General features: G+C 40.0%; 1 protein-coding gene across 1 annotated transcript in view; it reads left to right on the forward strand.

Moving 5' to 3' along the window:
- XIRP2 (xin actin binding repeat containing 2) overlaps positions 1 to 22,637 on the forward strand; it is a 59,762-nt gene extending 37,125 nt beyond the window's left edge. Inside the window, exons 7-9 of the mRNA XM_074145727.1 lie at positions 3,433 to 3,566; positions 4,553 to 5,768; positions 22,527 to 22,637. Coding sequence (XP_074001828.1) covers positions 3,433 to 3,566; positions 4,553 to 5,768; positions 22,527 to 22,637 — 1,461 coding nt within the window. The remainder of the gene's footprint in view (positions 1 to 3,432; positions 3,567 to 4,552; positions 5,769 to 22,526) is intronic.
- The last annotated feature ends 856 nt before the right edge of the window (positions 22,638 to 23,493 follow it).

Genomic DNA, 23,493 nt, shown 5'->3' on the forward strand with positions numbered 1-23,493 from the left:
AACTCCTAAGCAGAAAGCTCTGCTTTGGCTTTCCCAACTCTGCACTGAGAAGGATGATACCTCTGTTCATGTTAGGAGCAGAATTAAACAAGAGTAGCTTGTGATTCTGTAAAATGAGGCACAGTCTGGCAGTGGTCAAACAAAATACTTGATGTGGCACATTGGCCCTGGCTGGTAGCTAAATCCACACCGTGTTTTTGAGTGCTCACTCAACTCACTCCCCCACAGTGGGATAGCAGAAAGAATCAGCAGAGCAAAAAGCAAGAAAACCTGTGGGTGGAGGTAGAGACAGTTTAATAGGTGACGCAAAGCTGGGGTGCAAGCAAAACAAAATAAGGAATTGATTCACTACTTCCCATCAGCAGGCAGATGTTTAGCCACTTCCTGGAAAGCAAGGCCTCAACATGCACAACAGTTACTTGGGAAGACAAATGCCATAGCTCTGAATGTCCCCTCTTCCTCCTCCTTTCTCTCAGCTTTTATTGCTGAGCATGACCTCTAGTTATGTCCTCTCTCAATTTCTTGTGCATCCCCAGCCTACTCACTCAGGACCAGGAGGGGGGTCAGAGTGGGAGGAAGAAAAGTACAAGCGCTATTCAGCAATAGCTAAAACATCAGCGTGTTACCAACACTTCAGCCACAAACCCAAAACATAGCACCACATGAGCTGCTATGAAGAAAATTAACTGCATCCCAGACAGACTCAGTATACTTAAGCATGTTAAAAGTGAGTAGAAATACCCAGTACCAGTAGAATACTGAATTCTCTGTATGATCAAGACTCTGGATTTCTTTTTGGATCTCATCTGTCTGGTAAATATTGATGATCTCAAATAGTAGGCCAGCCTTCCCCCAGTGATTTTGTATGACTGTTCACATGTGGTGGGTTGACCTGCCAGACCCCCACCCAGCCACTCTCTCATGACCCTTCCTCAACAAGACAGGGAGAGAAAACAGGATGGAAAAGGTCATGGAACAAAATAAAGAGAGGGAGATCACTTACCAATCACTTTCACAGGCAAAATAGACTTGCCTTGGGGAAAACGAATTTAATTTATTGCCAATTAGAATTATTTAGATGAAATTAAAAAGATTTAGATGGTGAGAAATGAAGACAAACGCTAAAACACTTGTCTTTGCCTCCTTTTCACCGGGCTCAACTTTATGCCTTCACTCCTAACTCTTCCACCTCCTCCCCCTGCCCCAGCAGCACAGAGGGGATGGGGAATACAGGGCCGGGGTCAGTCCATACCAGGTCCTCTCAGCTGCTCCTTCCTCCTCACACTTTTCCTCTGCTCCAGCGTAGGTTCTCCACAGGCCATAGCTCCTTCTGGGAGTACCCACCTGCTCCAGTGTGGTGTCCTCCACAGGCTGCAGCATGGATATCTGCTCAGGTGTGATCCTCTCTCCACAGGCTGCAGGGAAGTATCTGCTCCCCTGGTCTTCCTGACAGGCCACAGGAAAATGTCTTCTGAGATGCCTCCTCCCCTCCTTCTTCTCTGACCTTGGTGTTCACAGGGTTGTCTCTCACACTTTTTTCCCTCAGTCCTTGCTGCATGTGCAGAATTTTGCCCCTTCTTGAAGACGTTTCTCTCAGAGGCACCACCATTTTGGCTGCGGGGCCCAGCCGTGCCCTGGAGTGGGTCGGTCAGAGGCGGCTGGAACCGGCCGTGTGCCACACAGGGCAGCCCTGGCCTCTCCTCACAGAGGCTGCCCCTGCAGCCCCCAGCTACCAAAACCTTGCCAGTGACACCCAGTACATGATTAATTTTCATGAAGATGGATATTGGCTCCACGATTCAGTCCTAGAAGTTGCTTTGGGATAAATTTCCCCTACATTCCCTCTTTTTTTCTGTTTTTCTTTGTTTGTCTCTTCTCTTGACTGTTGCCTTCTGAGACAGCTTTCCAGGAGACATCCCACCTTTATTTCCCCTCCCAATTACTTTATCCCTTTCTGTATCACAAAGCTTGTGCCTTTCCTCCCTCTTTACATTTGGAACACTTGTCTACTGAGGAACGTTAAGCCAAGTCCTTCTGTTTGGCTCACGCTGCCAGCCACAAGCAGCCGGTGCCCAGAGAGGCAGGGGGCATGTCCAGGACACCACTCTCCACACCTGCTCGGCCTCTGCCTGCTTAGAGACTACGTTGAGGCTACATTTGAGGCTTTCTGTTTCATGACCAACAGTTCTTTTGGTTTTGCTGGTGGTTTATTCTTTTTGCAAAGTTCTACATTATTTTGAAGATATTTAATTTCTCTTTCAGCATTTTTCACAGCTCTCGTTATGGGCACTAAAGCTGTAGTTATAAAATCTACATCACTTTCTGTCTTGATTTGTGAATTGCTATAAAATCAATACCAGCAAGCAAAACAAAACCAGACAGAATGCTGAAAAGGGCCAAATTTTCTGCTGATGTCAAGGGGCATTACTGTTGTCAATGGGGATATATTTATCCAAGCGATTATTTGGTCCACCCTATTTGTATTTGTCTGCTAGTATAATTTTCTTAGCAATTCAGAAATCAAGACAGAATAGCAGCATGCATTTTTCCAAGCCCAACAGATTATCCATTATTTCCTTTCCTGGAAGTGTTTTAGGCCAGGCTGGATTGGGCTTTGAGCAACCTGCTCTAGTGGAGGTGTCCCTGCCCGTGGCACGGGGGTTGGAACTCAATGATCTTTAAGGTCCCTTCCAACTCTAACCATTCTATGATTCTATGATTCTGTCCCCTATTGTTAAGAAATAAACCTTATATTCATGTTTTGTACTTTACAGGGAACTAGTTTCCTTTATAATTAATTATATTTAAAAAAATAAAGGATTTTATATAGTTAGCTAATATAATCGTAGCTAACAGTCTTAAAAATTAACTGAAGAAAGTATCAAGTCCGAACATGAAAATTGTAAAAATTACAAATAATTATGTCCATAGCATATCTGGACCATATGAGTATACAGTCTGCAGGTTCACAAAGAAGTGGCGCTCCTTGATGTGCTCTTGGCATGATTAAGTAAAATTTCCTCATCAGAATTTCAAACATCTGCCCCTTGTTTATTGATCTCTAAATCACATTGTAGATGTATACATACATTATACTCAACTCCACTTATACTAGTAAACCTTTTATTATCCCATCTCATTTCACAAAATACATAGTTATTAAGAATAAATGTGAAATATTGTACCTGGTGTAGTGAAGTGAATAGTCCTATCAAATGTATGGATTTCTGAAAAGGGAAAGATGAGTAGATTTTGACTTTCAAAGTATTGCTGTTAGTGGAACAAAAATGAAGCCCTAAAATTGACAGCTGAGATACCAGTTAATGCATAAAGAAAACTACAGTTTTAACAAAAAATATGGACTGATACAGTTACAAATAAATCATAATATGTGGCTTAAACTAACTTGTAACTTTTAATATGTGGTTCTAGAAACTGCAGATTCAGGAAACTGAAACGTGCAGACTCTGCCAACAGAGAGTTTACCCAATGGAATGCCTAGTTGCCGACAAGCAGAATTTTCATAAATCATGTTTCCGATGTCACCACTGTAGCAGTCAATTAAGGTAAGAAGTAACTGCATGTTCACTCACAGAACTCCGCATTTGAATATAAATACAGCCAGTGAAATTATTTTCAAGCAGGATGTTCAGCCCATAGGATGTTGGGTTGACAGGGAAATAACCTGGGTTCCCCTTTGCTTCTCTGCAACTGACATCTGCACTGCGATGCAAGGAACAAGGCCTTTAAATTCTCAAAAAAACTGCTTCATCCCAGTATCTTCCAAATGCTTCTGCATGTTACTTCCTACTGACTGTTCCAGAACCTCAGGAGAGCTCATGAACAGGAAGCAGTTGACACAGATACTGGGGTGCAATTTAAGACACCTGAACACAGACCAAATTTTCTCACTTTTCCTCATCCATAAAATGAATGAAGATGGTTCTTTGCATCAGCAAACCACTCTTGTAATCATTATATGAAATGCAGTATTTATTGCTCTATCAGACTGCAAAGACTTAACAGTTCTGATTTTAACACTTCTGAGGTTAGTTACACACATTTCCTTTACTTCATTTAGAAGGAGAATCCAAATATAATCAAACACAAATTTCTGTAATTCACACGAAAGCTAAAGAAAATTGGCACTGCATTTCCCCCACCTATTTTATAGAAAAAAAAGAGGATTCAGTCTTCAATATGATGAAAAAAAGGTCCCAACAACCCCAAAGTGCTGTGGAACATTCCTGTTTGAAGCTTATCCTGTGTAACAACCAAATAAGTTTATGTTCTTTCTTAAATCACAAAGCATGATTGTTTGCCTTCATTTTGACTTTGAAATTATATGGGAATTTGCAGTTGAAGGTTTAAGATACTTTTGTGTGTGTGTCTTTTCAGAATTGGCCAATACATTGGATTTGCTTTCTTTTTCCTCTTCCTTTCTTTATATATATTGTCACGTAGGGGTACTTGAAATACTAAATAAAGTGTAAAATTCGTGGTAAGTTTATTATATGTAAAAGTATAAAACAAATTTTCTTCCATTTGGCAGCTTGGGAAATTACGCATCTCTCCACGGAAAAATATATTGTAAACCCCATTTTAAGCAACTTTTCAAATCAAAAGGAAATTATGATGAAGGTTTTGGACACAAGCAGCATAAGGAATTATGGAATTCTAGACATCAGTGTAGCTCAGTTGGCAATATTCATGCTGAAGAAACAAATCCCGTTAATAGTATACCTGTTGATCCTAAGCCAATTACAGAAATTGATCAAGACTTGTACTCAGGTACTGAAGGTATTCATTCTGATATTTTGGATAACAATTTGAAAAAATCCACAGAAAGAGGTAAATTAAAGATGACATGGCCACCTTCAATAGATGATGAAATGCCTAAGAGAACATTTTCTATTGAAGAAGTGGCTAAAGTAAATAAGCCAAAGTGGCCCCCAGAAGGTTTTGCTCAAGAAGGTTCTAGTTTACATACAAATAAACCTCTGGGCAACAAAGAGGATCCTCAGAAAAAAAGTGCTGTGGGAGACCAAAATAAAACTGACATGGCAAATGCACAACAAAATCAACACTCATCCCTTAGCTCTCTGTCTGAAAAAGAAGCTACAAATATCTGTAAAGCAAATAAAAATGAAGCAGGCAATAAGGGAAAAGATGAGGAAGCTGGGAACGTGCAAGATAAGCTGAATAAAACAGGAGGATCACAGAATAGGGAGGAAAGTGGAAAGGATATTAATGAAGGTGATAATGTGATTGTGCAAAGTGCTGGGAAGGAGCACGAGAAAAAAATTAATGAAACTGATAATTCAGAAGTTGTACAGGTTACTAACATTGATGATGTAACAGTACAAAAGAATCACAAAGAATTCAGCTTGAATAACAATAACAACAACAATTATGCCACTTTTTCACATCTAAACATTTGTAGGCAGGAAACAACTCTCTCAGCTACGTCTAAGCCAATGACAGCACTAAGTCATGTAATTTGCACTGTATCGCAGCATGTGTTTGCAAAGCTGGAAAATCAGTCTGGAAATGAAGAAATATTTGGGATGTATGAATTTCGTAAGAGCTATTCTAGCGATACTGTAACTGTTTCATGGGACAAAGAGAACTCAAAAGATGAAGATGCCGTTACCCCTGATAGTCTTACTCAATTTAGTAAAGATGCCACTTGTCAGAAGTCTCATACAAATAACACATTCGTTTTAAAGGAGGCAACTAATACAACATTCCCTGTTGATACTGAGTTGGTATGCATTGGAAAAGAATCCAAATATAGCAAAAATTTAAATACTCTTTTATCTGACACACTGAAAACATCTTTTCTTAAGACAGACAACCTGGTTTCAGACTGTGGTCTAATAGACTCTGTAGGCGTAACTAAAAAGTCCTGCAGCCCATATTCAAAAGAACACAGGAATTGTGATACAGACCTGAATGGTATTAATGCCTGTCAAGACAATGAAATAATCAAAGTGTCAAAGAATAACATAAACAGAAGTTTAGATTTACTGACCTCAAGATATCAGCTGTTCCATCATTCCAAGGCGAGAAAGTCGAGTTCAAACAGCTCACTGTAGAAGAACAAATTAAGAGAAATAGATTCTACGATGAAAATTAATAAAACATCTGAGTCACCAGCTATGTCTGTCACTTATCATAAAGTATGTCGTAAATAGGTATTTCTTCAGTCCAGTTATTTTATAGTTCTTCTTGAAGAATTTAATATCCAGAAATTACATATGAAAATTTGTATTACATACTGTCAATTACTCAGACTTTATTTACTTAGTTTATATTTAAGGCAATGAAGATGCATAAAATCGATTTTTTTCAGTCTGTAATTAAAACAACTCGTCTCTCTATCTTCCTGAACACTGCAAGAAATATTTTCCTACACAATTGTCCTGCAGAAACAACATAATTCAATTTTGTTTATCATTTGTAACAAATTAAGATGTGAAGCACCTGGTGTGCATAAAACAAGAAAAAATATTTCCCTAGCTTTTTTCTTATGTATTGTTATTATTGTAACTGAGCTGTTGCTCCATGACATATTATGTACTTTTGTTGTGTTAGCTCATAGTAGAAGAAGTTTGGTTGGGGTTTTTTTGTTGGATTTAGGTCTTTTTTGCAATATCATGCAGTACTTAGTTTGAAATGGACTCATTATTGAATAGTAACCACAACTGGTTGGTGAATAGTATTGTTTTGCTATATCCCTAGAGCTGCTACTACGGCATTATATTGCATGACAGGGAAAAAAACCAAAAAGTAAATTTTAACACAGGATAAAACCAAACATCCTAGGCAGAACTGGAACAAGGCTTGGGAACAAATAGACTAATGGTTGTTTCAGTATCTAATTCAAAGTCATTTTAACTGAAGCAGCTTTTCCTTTTCATATTTAAAAATGTACAAATTTAGGCAGATTTAGCACTTTTTTTCCTTAACGTGTTTATGGATTAACATTTGCTCTCTTAACACTATTCCAGCTTGCATGAAACAGCAACATATCATTTAACTGTTGACAATGCATAATAAAGAAGCACTTTACAAAAAGTATTTTGTGAAGTTTTTTTAATATGAATTTATACATATGATTTTCAGTTTATGAAATTCTTCATGTGATAATTACTTTAAAGGGTTTGTTAGAGTGACAGGGAAGGATAATCAAAACACAGATTTTGAAATAATTTCTGAAGTATCTGACAGAGACAAGTGTTTGGAGTAATTTACAGGCAAGATAGGTTGATGTTAAAAATATTTAAGAAATGATTGTGCAGAGTTCTAGAACAAAATATCTGTTGCACTGCAACTCATTGCCCAAAGGAATGGGATTGTGGGTAAGTGGGATAGCCAAATGTGATCCTTCTTCTGTACCTGCACAGAAACAAGTATGTAGTATATGCACATGAGAAAAGCTATACATAGTATTTCTTCCACAAGAATACTTCAAGAGAGTGAAACCTCCTCTTTATGCATCATGCTTCACCCCTCCAAAGTAGTCTCATGAAATGCAGAAATATAGAAAAGACCCCTTAAAATGAACGTTACCAGAAGACTAATTAGCCTTCATGCAATGCCCTTGGATACCACTGTATTTGATATTTTTTTAAAAAATCATAGAATCATAGAATGGTTAGAGCTGGAAGGGACCTTACATCATTAGCCTATAGGCCATTGTGAACATTCTAAAATTATTTTGGCAAGATCTTTCTTTCTTATTCTTCCCCCTCCTCCCATTTGGTTATAACCGTAGTAAATTATTTTAAAAACCCACAAGATTAGTAAATCGATGTAAACAACTGTTTGCTTTTTTGAGTAGATAACACAACTAAAAATAACATCAACAAAATTCCTGCTAAGACAACAACAACAAAAAAATCTCTGAAAATGCAAGCCTGAAGAAAATCAATGAAATTGTCTAAAATATTTAGAGCTCTACATAAGCTAAACTTTTAAATCTCTCCAAATCCCCAAAATTGCTTATTAAGTATAAGATCAGTTGTGACTGTATTAGTTAGGAAAATGGAATGATCTTGAGGGTGAAATGGAAGCTGTTTGTTGATGTGCGCCTACTTAGGTATGACCATGTGCAAGTTAATAATTCAAGTGAAAAGCTAATATGGTTGCAACATTTGTACCTGAAGTATAGTCACGGAATCACGGAATTATCAGAGTTGGAAGGGACCTCTAGAGATCATCTAGTCCAACTCCTCTGCTGAAGCAGGATTGCCTATAGCATGTTACTCAGGACTGCATCCAGGCAGGTCTTGAAAATCTCCAGAGAAGGGGACTCCATGACCTCCCTGGGCAGCCTGTTCCAGTGCTCTGTCACCCTGACCAGAAAGAAGTTTCTCCTCATATTTGAATGGAACTTCCTATGTTCCAGCTTGTGCCCGTTGCCCCTCGTCCTATCACTGGGAACCACTGAAAAGAGTCCAGCTCCATCATCCTTCAACCCACCCTTTAAGTACTTGTAAACTTAGATAAGGTCTCCCCTCAGCCTTCTCTTCTCCAGGCTAAAGAGCCCCAGCTCTTTGAGCCTTTCCTCGTAAGGGAGATGCTCCAATCCCTTGATCATCTTAGTTGCCCTACGTTGGACTCTCTCCAGTAGTTCCCTGTCTCTCTTGAACTGGGGAGCCCAGAACTGGACACAGTATTGTATCCTACAATTTAGAGGAGTGACAGGTATCAGTTATATAATAAAAACTCATTTACACCAAGAAATTAATGCATCTGAAAATATTCTTACAAATACAGAACTTTTTGCTTCACCTAAACAAAATAAAAGCACCACCAAAAATGAGTCACAGAAAATGCTTGTTCCCTTTGGCCAGCTAGAGATGACTCATAAAAAGGCTTTGGTAAAATAGTAGAAAAAAAGCAGGACTGTGAGGAAATTTTTATTCCCTGAGAGAATAACATGTAAAATCAACATACATAAATGACATACCATATGGGGCAAATCTCCTTGGATATTCCATGATCAGGACTGCTTAGCAGTGGACAGACATAAAAGCGCAAAGCCTTCCTCCAGTGGGTTCATTAGCTTTGCACTCTCTTCTCTCAGTGGGTGGCTTTTTTATTTCCTCCGGTAGTGAGGATGAATGTTAAGGAAAAATTAAATGATACTGCATAATTATTTCTTTGTAATACAAGCCAGGTGTCCCATCCTACTGTCTTGGAGTTCTTATACAAATCATAAGGATGACACCTTGTAAACCTGTTCCAGAAAACTAATCGCAATGGGTAATAAAAAAATGCAAAAGAACGTAAATTATCTGAAAAAAATTTGAAGTAGGAGAGTTTTTCAGAACTTCAGCCAAAATCTTAGAGCAGGAGTAATCAGAGACAAGATAAGGCTGGAACTCACCGAGATGTGTGTTTGTCTTACTCCCTTTTCCATAGAAGGCAAAAGAGATGGGAGATGGTGCATGTCAGAGTCACCCTAATGTATACATACATTACCACTACAGAAGCCACACTCTGGAGAGAATGCATATAGCAGTTGAAAGTGAGATTAGGATAAAAGTTGTAGCTAGAAAATAGCAATCATACAGATCTTCTTTAAATGAAACGCTAAATGAATAGTAACTCCTTACTTGCCAAAAAGCCTCATGAATTTTGGCAAAAACATACAGATTTACTGTAGCCAAGAAGCTGGTCTTTATGGTTTTCAAAGAACTAGCATTCATTAGAGCTGTACTTTTGTGACAGAAAGTTGTTATTCTAAGTTTAAATATTTTTAAGTTAACCTCTAGGCTTTCTAAGTTTTAGTACCTGAGTTTAAACAACTAGTCATCAGTTTGTAAAAGTCCAATTTTCTGTGAGGAGAGGCTTGATGGCTCCTGAGAGGAATCCTGGCACTGAAACCCTCATTCTCTCAGCAGGATAACTACCTCTGGCTACTCCTAGGTTTCACCCCTCAGCTCATGGATATTTAGCAGTGCCCAGGAATGGGACCTTGCAGTCATGGAGGGCAGAGCTGATCCATTTCCAGCACAGCTGCAGCCAAGCACTGTTCAACAGCAAAACCACACTGACAGTGAAATGAAACTTCTCTGTGCCGTGATTTAGTACAGGAGCCTTGCGGTCTGAGAAGTCTATTTTCACTAGGTATTATTGACCAGTGAAGATGTTCTACTGCTTTTGGAACACAGCAGGGTTCAGGTATTCTTCTATACTCAAAAGCACCAATTAGAGAGATTAAAGAGCCTGATTTAATATCTTGTTAAGAAGCTTCTGAATTGCTTGGCCAGCACTGGACTTTAGAGGACTTCTAAATTTGCAGTCCCTTTGCAGCTTCATTAACATAATTGGCACGAAGACTTACTTAGAGCTACTTAAATTGTTTTTATAGATGCAGCATATCAACTGATCCCTTTGGAGTCTTTATAGAGTCAGGGGCATCCTCAAAACTATAGAGGAACCTAAATAACACTTTTACTATACTGCTGAAGTGGACTCGTAGGTGAAGGACTTGCTGAAAGCAAATGCTTGATTACTGCAAAAAGTGTACTTACCTTGTCTGTCTTCTGTTAAGCATTTATCTCCTTCATGCATATTAATAGGCATACCTACATTAGTATCTTAAAAGACATAGTGCTCAGCATGGACATTAAAACCATGCTAAGGATCTACCTTATTCTAACACAGAACATTTCTTGCAATATCCCTCCCATAAATAATTATAGTTCAGGCCTTATTTTCAAAGTCCAGGATAATTATCAGAATTACTTATGTAAGATTTGGGTCACTTCAGTCAAGTACACCTCCAACTGTGAGGTATAATTGCAAAAACATTAACTACCCTGGGTACACTCACAAAACCAGGAAAACATGAAGTGAAAAAGAGACAGATTAAAACCTTTGTCTCTTTTCATGCTTTCATCCATTAAGAGGCACCTAAGTTAAATCCTTGGGGTGAACTTCACTAACTTTCACAAGCAGCATTTCACCTTGTATGTGGGTTACATTTGATGATTTTGACATGAAAAGCGTTTTGCAATGTTTTAAAGAGAGGAGCTGTGTTAAAATGGGCTGAGGAACATAATCAGATTGACCTTACTTTTGGGCTTTCTAAAACATTAAATGACAATTTAACCATGAAAGAGCTGAATTTTCAGCATAGTCCTTAAACAAAAACCACAAGACAGCTGTGTACTGCTTCAGGAAAAGAGGTGAAAAATTCAAAGTCTTACCTCTCCATGGATTTATTTCCTATACCTTCCCCACTTCCCCTCTCTTAGGTTACGGTGTTGGAGAGAACAAGACAGAATAAAGTCTTCACATGTATTTTGCATGTGTTTTTCATTAACTGAGTACATTATGATTTTATTAAAAACAGACATGACAAATCTACTACACATTTGCAGCAGGTAATTTTCATAATCTGGTTAAATATAAAAAAAACTCCTAGAAAAACCTCAAAGGGACATCTACGTGATGAAAGCTAATTTCAAACCCATTTTATCTTCTGGCTCTTGACACTGTAACCATCACTATCAGTATCTATTTAAAATTTTAGACTGACATAATGATACACGTGACAGATGCTGACAAGGAACAATGTTCTATCACAACAGGTACCTAGGAAAAAGCTGTTCTTTCCCCACAGAAACTGCATATTCCAAACTGAAAAGATGGCTGGTTTTCCAGTCACCCTTATTGTAGAAGAGAATTCAACAAATACTTCATTTCATGATCAAGAAAGTCACCTCTCAACAAAAAAGGAAGGTGACTCTTCAGTACAAAAGGTGAAATAGTTAAAAAAATATGGGGAAATGGAGGCATAGTTGAAACATGAGGGGATAGAATGGTAAAGAAAGTACTTTTAATATACTGTTTGGTAAACTAGATTATGTCATCTTAATTCTAATACTGGTGCACATATTATAACAAAAACAATAACTAATCAATAAGAAATAGTCTCTTACCACTTCGAATATGATTCCAGTTTCTCTCTGTGGTCACAGTTAAGAGCTCTACAGAATATTAGATAAAAAAGAAGAAATAGAAAGCTATGAATTCAGCATGTATAGCTGGACACGAAAAGTAATTTTGCAGTTCCAATCTTAAGAGGTTCTGTGCAGCTTTTCATAAAGCAATATTAGAGTGCAAATAGCACGTACACAGTGTCATATACTGCTTAAAATTTCTTTTTCTTTATTGTCTCCTATAAGCTCCTGGTCTAATTTGTTGGGATGCTACTCTTTTATTGAAGGCTACAGATGGAGTCTTGGTGGCTTTGACTGAGGAAACTATTTTGCCAAAGTGGGCAGTGGTTTTTATGTGCCTGGAGAGAAGGTAATGAAAAGTAGCTTTAACAGGCAGTAGCTTTAACAGGCTCTGGCAGATATCCATGCTGACAGCATGCCATAAAAGAGAAACAGCATGGACTCAGCTTCTTCGGCCAGAATGTGAAGCCTAAATTGTTTTCTTCGAAACAAAGTATTATGACAACAACCAAGAATACCTATATGTGTTCCTGGAGGCATCATGATAACAACATTTGGCTAATAATATATGGTAAACTATATTTGAAAATACTAATGCTATAGACTAACATACTGTGGAGTGCTCCAGGATCTTAATTTTTTTTTTGTTAAAGAAAGTATATGTGCACTATAGACAGCAAAACTGGAAAATGAGGAAAAAAATAATGGGGATAATTTACCTTATTTGTGAAAGCCTGTGTAAGAATCTCAGCTTTATAAGATTCTTCATAGCTTCCAACAAATTTGGTGAGGCTGGGATTAGGTCTCCAGACATTTATGTCCTGTGATTACATTTCAACACTACTGCAGCACTCCAGAAAACAAACCATTTTCTTTAACCAGCTACAAATTTTATCATCACTTCCAAGAGACAGAGATGACATAGCAATAAAGAGCATTATATTTCTGTGCTCTGGCTATCTGTATTTGCCAGTTCTCTGCCAGCCCCAGAACTGAGGAGAAACATACATTTCCTTACACAATCTCTCTTAAGTTCTGCACCAAGTTTATCCAAAGTGAAGAACTGAATCAACACCATCTCCCAAATACCTAAGATAAATAATATATGACTCAAAACAAATTCCTTAATCAGGCCACCCTGATCAAAAAATATTTTTTAATTTCTACAGTGACCGCTGTAAAGACTGACCTCAGTTAGTTTTTGCCTTCTTAGGGAAAATTTCCTGTAATAACAGGAAATGTCTGTCCAGTAAACTACTTGTATCATACTAAGGAACTGTGTTTCACTGGGAATGCGCAGTGTCATCAAACTATTACTGTATCTTGACAAAGGAACATTCAGTAACATTGATCCTTGTATGCATTTGTTTGCAGCTGAAGTTCAGGGTGCTCACATTGCCCCTGTTGAGACACTAACTGGTGTCAGTCTGGAACTCGTTCCACCTAGAAACTCAAAAACAGAAAGGCAGAAAATAGAATTAACCACAGGGAATTTCTTTATTGGCACTAAGAGTATTGTGTTTGTACAGTGTCCTGTCTACAAAAAGCTCTCTGAACTGATCAACAACCTGCATGTGAATGGAAGAAACCTTCACTCAGTGCTAGAGTGGAATTAGCATGATCCACTTTATTAGTTTCAAATTAACACTAATTGGGAACTTGCTAGGAATGCTTTTTTTCAAATGAAGACTTGGCTACACAGAAGAGGTGGCTAATGGATGAAAATCTGCACCTCCTGTACCTTTACTGAGCTTTCTCCACTTTGTACATACAATGCATTGTATGTACATGCATTACTATATTTACTAATATCTACTATATTACTGATTCATTATTATGTGACCACAATTTTTTTAAAATTAGTCATAGTTCACAGGGTCATGAAATAAGGTCAAATGGACAACCTTAATTTTACCATTTGCTAGCATCTGAGTGCTTGATTTTGAAACATTAATGTTCCTTTAATATATTTGCTGAAGACATACATACATATGTGCCAAATACAATTATAACGGTTGAATTCTGGAAATTCAAAATCTGCATCCGCTTGAGAGTTCTGAAAACTGTTAAATCCCAGCACCAAAATATCATGCTTCATAGGCTACTGGACTTTTAAGTTTTATAATATTAAGAGTAATTCCTCCCCTGATTCAAATCTTTGAATGACAAAAAATTCTAGAATATCCAAGAATTTTCTAGAATCATTCTTCTTTAACACACATTAAATGCTTTGGTGGAGCAGAAAAAATACACCAATACCTGTTTGGGGTGACTTCTGTCAATGACACACTCCTACCCGAGTGATATTATTCTGCTAAGCCATGATCCTAAAACCTATGTTTTATACTATCCTACACAATCATTTATGTGTCTTAATTGTAAGAAACAGTAATAACATTCCAGTGATAGTTTTGCATACTTGCCATTTAAAAAATGCTGTTTTGAAATTGTTATCTATTTGGGTTGAAGCTTTCCACACATAGGGAATGACAGACACTGATTTCTTTTTAAAGCTTTACCAAAAAGACTTCCTCCATTTCCAGGAAAAATACCTAGTAAGAGTATAGAATTTTGCCCATGCTAAAAAATACTCTTCAGCAGAATAAACTCACATCAATCTAGCACCTCAATTTTTATATGGTTCAATTTTGACTATATTTGCAATATAGTTTTCAATTTCAACAGCTCACATAATTTTTTTTTTATGGTACAGAACATGTCCTGGTGATATATAGTAATGAAAATGTTTTTATTAGGACTTCTTTCTGAATTGCTGCAGCAGCTAGAAGATACATAGGAGATTGCAATCAATAAGGCCTGAGGTCATCTTTGTAATAATTTGATAAATCAAAATATTAAATAATTGTGCAAGTAGCAGGATTCATCCCTTCTATACTTTGAATAAGGTAAGAGTCCTTAGAAAAACATCATGCTATGACAATATTATAGACTATATCAGAGAGCTTTTGAGTGCAGCCATTCTAACTTTCAAACTTAATGTTCTTTTAATGTAATATATGAGTATCATATGTCTGTATGCATATAAATAGATAGATACTCACGTATACGTAAGTGGAACCACAAGCAATCAGCAAATTACTGTAACACCAGCTGTGTATATATAGAACAAGCAAGTTCAGTACCGCTAAATTGCTTCATAATGCGGTGGATTCACTTTCTCTCCCTCATTCTTTCTACCCATATAATAATTTTTTTTCTTTTGTTGTTTCTCTATTTGCATTATAAACTCTGGTGCTGAGCCTATAGACAACTTTTTCTTCCAGATGAAAAACAAAAGCACACAGCCAAGTGTTCCTAATGCAGTTCTATCTTTACTTTGAATAAATTTTGGCAGCAAAGTCCTCAGACCCTTCGCACACAGACATTCTTATCCACGTGAACACCACTACAGAAACAGAAACATATGAGTAATTTTTCTTAAGACGCCTTTCAATGTAAATAAGGGTGACAGAAGCAGGCCGCTGTGTCAATCATAAAATAGCACCAGTGATGACAATTCCAGCCTTTGCAGTGCTAGTACCAGGGACCAGAGGACGTGAATCCTGAATTCTGGTAGATGTGTCCTTTGAGGAAATGGAATTTAACGTCAAGTCACATCCCTCTACTGGTCACATCCCCTTGCGGGTAAGCAAAACACATGACATCTTTATCAGATGACACAGAACCAAGCTCTCTGGTTTATGAATAGCTATTGCCAAATCATCCTGCAAGAGCCTTAAAAAGAAAATTGCATGCAAAATTATAAAATAAGTGAAAACATTAATCATAATTAAACAGAACCACATTGATTGTTGCCAGCTGGATTCAGCCACTGACTGTGATGTGAAGGCTCTTCTCTCCTGGTTAACCCAGTTCAGAGATGGATTAATTCTTTTATAATTAATTTCTTAGGTAATTGTGCAAATATTTGTCAAAACAGACTATCTACCACAAAATTAAATATGGGGCGGGGGACAATAAAATCTCTAATATATTAATACAAAGATAAAAATACCTAAATTGACTGGACCAATGGAGAATAAAATAAAAAATAAAATGTTCTATGTTCTGGTCATTCATACAAAGCAGAATTGCTTGATCTGAAAAAATGTTCCACCACCCATCCCTTCCTCAGTACAGAAGGCTATCTTACATCACTGTGCAAGGCAGTTGCAAAGAAATATGTACTTATGGAGTCTTTAAATATTTCTAAGTAAATTCATTATGATCATAGTGACATTGCTATGGACACTATATAAATGGAAGCTGTGCTTGCAACTGACCACTTCAGATAAATAAACATCTTGAAGGACTCACCCAGCACACAAAGGAAGTTGCTTGGCTTTATTTATGAGGGGATTAGCACTCTCCGGCTAACATAATACATGGTAGATAAAATAACAAAAGGAAATACTTCTTCTTGCAGTATGAAATCAGACCACATTGCACTTCCAGAAGAGATTATGCAAGCAAACTCTTTGGGGCAAGAACCTCCTTTCCTTACTTGTCTACATAGCACCTAGCACATAACTGTGATTTGCATCTCACAACATAAATCTACACAATATTAACAAACGGGTTACCAATTGAGGCTGAATAACACTGGCAAATTGTAATGTATTTAAAAATAAATAATGAAATATTCCTCCCGCAGCTATGTAAAGGCAATGCTGCATCTACACATCAGTTAAATAAATACTCAAACCCTGCCAAAAGGGAGAAGTGAAATATCATTTCTCTCTAAAAGGCTACTTTACAGTTTGATGTAAAAGATCTGCTGATACACTATGCCTCACAGAAGGGCTCAATTAATACATAGTTTGCCTTCTAACACCAACTGCCAATACACAGCCAGGACAGCTGACCCCAACTGACAAAAGGGATATTCCATGCCATATAACGTCATGTTCAGCAATAAAAGATGGGGAAAAGCAGGGGCGGGAGGGACATTTGTGGTTACAAACTGTGTCTTCTGAAGCAATCACTGCATGTGCTGAGGTCCTGCTTCCCAGGAAGTGGCTGGACATCGCCTGCTGATGGGAAGTAGTGAATAAATTCCCTCTTTTACTTTGCTTTACATGTGTGGGCTTTGTTTTTCTTATTAAATTGCCTTATCTCAAGCTTGTCCATCTTATTTTCTCCCCCTCTCCTGTTGAGGAGGTGTCGTGATATGGGGGGTGGGGAGAGCAACTGGGTGGGCATCTGGCAGCCAGGCAAGGTCAATCCACCACAGCAGGGAATATCCACAGTATTTTATAATTTGGAGGTTTTGTCAGCCTATCACATCCTGGAAATGGTTTTATGTTTTCTGGTACTCCTCTTGGTCATCAAACCCATACTGCAGTTATTCCTCGTTGAAAGTTGGTCTGGGATAGACCCACCTATATAGTGCCCATACAGTTATTTCCTAGTAATCAAAAATATGACTCACATCAGAAAACAGTAGCAGGTAATGATGCAATTTATGTATGTCTATAGGTAGAGCTTTCATCTGAAAAAAAGAGGGGCAGGGCATTAAGAGACAAAGAAGACAGATGAATCAGTGGAGAAAAGACTAGATGAAGCATGGAAAATCTGAAGATTTGATGTTTAGTATAATCAGTCTCCAGCTGGATGCACAGTTAATATCAAAACATAATACTAAGACTCCACTTACTGCTACCTACATTAGCAAAATAGCAACTCCCTGTGAGGTGATTCTCTCCAAAACCAATAAATTTTTTATGTATAAAAAGATAGCAGAGATGAAAAAGTAAAATGCCTGCATGAAGTCATAAACAGAACAGGTGGAAACAACTGGGAGCCCAAAACACTTTCTTTAATTGGGAAGCCACCTGGGGTCACAAAGATTTTCTGGATGGAGATGGAGTAACTTTGAAAAGCACACATATTGTTAGTAAAAAGGAGAACCACTCCTACAACCTGAGGTTAAAGACCAAGCGATATACAGCAGCTGTGTTTCTTTTTTTTGAAGTTGAATTTCAACATAGTTCCTACTGTCTGCCAGGGTCCCAAATACCAGTACTTAGACCACAGTTCGCACCTTGTTGGTAGTCTCAACAGTTAAAACAATGATTTAATAGGTGTGATTCCTGAGTACTCCTGCCACCCCTAGAAGCTTGTTGATCCAGAATGGACTCCTGCTGACAAAACTGCATGGGGATCATATCTCTCATACTGTTTCTGCTGTGAATAAGAGTAGTTCAGCTCCTGCATGTCCTGCACGTTAGTACTTTTCAAGAATACTATATTGTTTTTCAGAAAGGACTGTCAAGTTATTCTGCCTTATGGGACTGGAGGCTAAATCACGCTTTTGTGGGCTAAAACAATGTATGCAATTTTACTGGTATACAAAAAAAATCCAGTTTATCAAGGTACTATGAACTCTGGTAAATTTATAAAATGTGTGTACTGCAAAGCACTTACTGAACAAACAGGCCCATATTTCAGGTGTTCTGCTTTCTCTTTCTCGTGTTTTCTCCTTTTATTTATTTGGTGCTTCTATGCCTGTAACAAGAAGCTTCCCTCAGCAAAGTTTTGTCTCATAAACAGGATATTTAGCTGTTATGTGGTATATTGTCTTTCTATTTGGAAAAAATTCTCTTTAGAGATCTTCAGCACTTCAGAAAAAAATGTGTTAAGATATTTTATAGCTATTTTTTAGGTTTGGGTTGTTTTGGTTTTTGTTTTTTTTTTTTTTTTTTTTTTTTTTTTTAGCCAAACTGCAGGCTTATCCTGATAAATAATGATTTAGTTACCTTACATGCTAAGCTGTGTATATGCTTGCAACAAAGCTGCTCTTGAACCTTAAAGGCTACTCTTTTAACATGAAAATACTGTTTAGACAAGATATCTGAACTTCTGTTTACATTTTTAGATGAAGCTTAAACTATTAAAAATAATTAAATTTATGTTCCAGTTACTATGAAAGAGTTTCACCTACAAGGATTATTTTTCATAACAAAAATATTTTTCCCTCCTTCTTTGCAGGCATTATAAAGTTGTAACTATGCAATGCTTGTTAGTTTTGCAACATTTGTAAAACTGTAAACAGTAAATAAAGTATGTTTTGGGGGCTTTTTTTTTCCCAAGATAAAGATATGGCTGACATCAAATGTTAAAAAAACCCCACCTCCTGATTTAACAAAAAGATATCATACTTTTTGACAAATATAAAATACTAGTATAAGCACTGTACTTCCTGAACGCTTGAAGTGGTTCCTGAAGTAATAAAACCAATTTGGCAGAAGAAAGACACCTCTGACTGAGCTATTGCACAGAGTGTCTAAACCCATAAGCATTTAAACCATTTCTTGCTACTTCCTTCCAAACAAAAGTGGGTGTGTTCAGTGTTCACACTGGACGCAGTAAACTCAAATGTATCATTGCCACCAAAAAAAGGAAAAGGTAAACAGTTGAAGAGTGGGAGGCAAAGAAATCTACCACTGTAGCAGATTAGTCTCACCAGAATAAAATTTGCATTAAAAGTTGTTATGAAGGGAAAGGGCATGACTTTCAGGTTGTTTAACAGTAGTAGCAGTTCTGAACTCGGCACAGATGAGGGTACCTGCATCTGGCACAACTGAACAAAGAATTCTGCCTATAAATAGTATCCAATATTAGTATTAACAATAAATTCCTTCATTAAGACCTAACAAACATTTGCTTATGACCAGATTAACTCCAGAGATTATTTCATTTTAGAAACATTTCTAAAAAGGCATGAAATATGATGGTAAGCCATTAGGAATTAATAAACCTCCACATCCTTTTGAATCAGTGGATAAAGTATAAAACTGAGTAAGGGGCTTCTCTTGACAAATAAGTGCCAAAACGATGGATAAAGACCAACAACATTGACAAGAACCCAGCATGAAATATCTTTCTGAAATGTTTTCAAGTGTTATTGACCTGGCTTTTTAGAGAAAGAGACTGAAAAAGAGGGAATAGACATTTGTTATTAGTATAAGAGTGTAATAACTATTAGCTACAGAAAAAGAGTGATGATAATAATGCAGTTAAAGTTGTTGTTGCACCCCTCTCCTGCTGTTACATCTACCCTTCCTCTGCTCCTCTGGATCCCCTGATCACAGTTTCATTCTTGTTAGGAGTGTGAGGTGGTGACAATAGTGACGCACAAGCATTTGGAGTCCTTGGCCAGGATTAGTATGATCTTCATGTTTATGATTTCATATTCGTCCTCTAGAATCCACTTGGGGTCATTTTTATCTTTGCTAACATGCTTGTCTACCTTTCTCTTTCTTCACTGCTCTGCAGCTCCTTTTCTACACCTGAATTTATTACGCATGTTAGATACAATTTCTTTGTTAACCCCAAAACCAGTTTTTTCTAGCTCCAGGCCTGCATTTCTTTAACTGACCATGGGTAAGCCGTAAGGTCTCCAATGCCAAGCGTGCGCTGCTTCCCTTATCACACTCACCCAATACTCCTCTATGGTGCATCCTAGGTCTTCAGTTCTCCCGGGCCTCTGCTACCCTACTAGGCCCACGTACCTCTACGCTACATCCCCACGGTTTGGGTGCAGAAGACCTCATTCTACATAGCGTAACAAACACACAGAACTGTGGTCGTACCCCATAAACAGAAGTAAGCCAGAGGCACCCGGTCCACTTGCAAAATTTCTGCTACAGCCGAACACAAGTGAACCACAGGTGCAGGCAGGTCGGGCACAGCAAGCGGGACCAGCCCCAGTTCCCAGGCCCTGCGGAGCGGGCACACACCTGCCCGCGTGTTGCCGGCCACGGCGACAGAGACCCCGGGAGGCTGACGGCCGGGGCGGGGCGGGACACACCGGCACTCACCACCGCACCGCGGCGCGGCTGCCGTTAGGTCCCCTGCCTGGCGCGGCGACACCAAGGTCGGCGGCCGCCGGTCGCTGCGGGGACGTTGCCGGCGGACACGGTTTCAGCCCAGCAGGACTCCGCTGGAAAAAAATGATCGTTTTCTCCCCGTTTTTGGTCTTTTTTTTTTTGTTGTTGTCGTTGTTTTTTTAACAAAGCGCCGCGGCGAGAAGTTTGATGTTCCTGGGCACGCAGGGGAAGGGCGAGGCGCGTTTCCCACCTGAGAGGCCGGCCCTCAGCCCCGCTCTCGTTCCCCCGAGCAGCTGGAGAAGGTCGCGACCGGCCCCGCCGCACGCGTTACCACCGCCCAGCTCCGGCCCCGCTGGGGCCCGGCCCGCCTAGGCACAGCGCTCCGTACAGCCCCGGTGCCGGCCCTGCGGGCGCGCCTCACAGCCCCGGCGACCCCCGCTGCCTACCGCCGCTCCCCCCTCCCGGAAACAGCGCTGCCGCAGGAGCGAGCTCCCATTGGTACCTTTCCGTCACACCTTCCCGCCTCCTCGGTGCTGCGCGGGCGCCGATTGGCTACTGGCGGTTGTCAGTCGGAGAGGGCGAGCCCCGCCGGTGCCCGGGCTGCGCTCTGGTGAGGCGGGCGCAGCTGCCGGGCGCCGCGGCGGCTGGTGCGGCTGCGGGCGGAGCAGTGATGCCGGCTGCGGGGCGGCGTACGGCAGCGGCAGCCCGGCAGGGAGCGGCGTGCGCCCAGGCGGGCGAGGGCGGCGAGCGCGGCCGGTAAGGTCCGGGCGCGGGGAAGGCGGATGCCCGCCTCTGTGCGCCTCCGTTACGCCTCGTGCTGAAGGGGCCGGCGGCAGCGCCGGGCAGCGGTACCGGCACGGGCGGAGCGGCGGGCGGAGCGCCTATGGCGGGCGGCGGTGGGCCGCGGCGGGCAGGGGTCGTGGGCGGGCGCGGTCCCCCGTCGTCTCTTGCCGTGCCCTTCGGCGCGACGCTGCCGGCCGTGCCATGTCCCGCTCCCCGGGCGGGACCGGCGGCGCGGCGGGAACTTCGGTGCCGCCGCCCGGTGGTGCCCGCGGTTGCCGCGGCGGGGGGCGACACTAGCCCGCCAGTCGGGTCTGACGGAGGGGCTGCGGTGCTGCCCGCTCTGCTCCTCCGATGCCTCGGGAGGGCTGAGGGGGGGCCGCCGGAGCGCAGGGTGGGGGACGCGCCGAACGGTGCCGCCGGTGTCCCCGGCGCTGCCGGGGAGGTGGGGGGTGGTCGCTGGGAACGGCCGATCGCGCCGCGCTCCCCGCACCCATCCGGGGTTTGGACTCCCCGTTCAAGGATGGATTTCACTCGAACGCGGTCCCGGACGGTGAGCTGGGCGATTGACGTACGGGGGCAACTAGGGAAGGTGGTGGGCTTGTTGCGGCCGCAGACTGTATCTTAAAAGTTGTTAAAATAGTTAGTTCAAAAAAAAGTTATTTTAAAGTAAGTGTAACAGTGACTCTTGGTGTGTGGCCACTGGCTGTGGAGAGGGAGGAATCCCGAAGATGAAATCCCGTTTATCCTTGTGTACTCTTTTTTCATTGTTCTTCAACCTACTGTACTTTTAGTGGTAGAAGATGCTCTTGGAAGGCTTTGAAGTATTGCCAGATCTTGTTAATTTAGAAAAAAATAACCTTTAGATGCTCCTTATAGACATTAATGTAAACATTCCGAATCTTGATTATATAACATTTTAAGGAATCGTTAGGATGCTGCCGGACTTGGTGATGATGGACCTGATCCTTCCATCATGGAAATAAAGAGGAGTTTTGACATTGATTCAGTAGGAGGCAAGGTAGCATCCACAATGAACAGCTGAAGAGAAAATAGTTTCTGTTATCTTTTGATTATTTTGCATGTGATAGGCTGGGCATTTTAAACATTAAGAAACATTGTCTGCAGAAAACATAGAGAGCATTTAATATGATTTGTGTGTTCATTCTTTGGTAGCTGTAAGCTTCCTTCCCTGCTTTCTAGGAGTGTATTGATTTGGTTCTCTCTTTCTTGATACACTGTGACACATTAATTAATTTATAAAGACGCCTTCAGTCACGTGATGCGTAATATGCTTTCAGAATTTTTGAAAATCATGTGATAGATGTCAAGGTTGAATAACCACTGTAAGCCCCGTTGCTACTAATACGTGTACTCTCTGCTTTGGAGAGCTGAAGCCCAGTTTTACGGCTGAGGGGGAGGCACTAGTAAGTGTAAAAGATCTGAGGTGTGGAATTTGTAACTGATACAGGTTAATGTTGTTCCCTCCCTGCATACTTATCCACTAAATATTATTTTTGACAGAACATAAATTGCTAATGAAATTTCAGGTTCTTGTACATCACTGATTCTGGATAGATCCGGATAGATCCAGCAAAATGTCATATTGGCAAACCAGTTTTTCAGAAACCTCATTTAGTTAACTTGAAATCAATGTCTTCAGAGTATTTCAGGTTAATTTAGAGAGCGATCCTGATCCAAGTACATTTCCCATAGCCATGATGTGATGTCTGAGATATGCTTAGTTGTGCTAGTCTGCCTCATACCTCACTGTATTTTTTTTTTACGAGCCCCAAATTTTTGTGGTGGTTTTGAGACAGAGACCAGTAGAATTTTTGCAAAGATTACAGGCTGAAAACACTAAGCTTTTTTTTTCCTCTTGTGAGTGAAACCAAATTTTA

This window comes from Numenius arquata, chromosome 3 (assembly GCF_964106895.1).
Source record: "Numenius arquata chromosome 3, bNumArq3.hap1.1, whole genome shotgun sequence".
NCBI lineage: Eukaryota > Metazoa > Chordata > Aves > Charadriiformes > Scolopacidae > Numenius > Numenius arquata.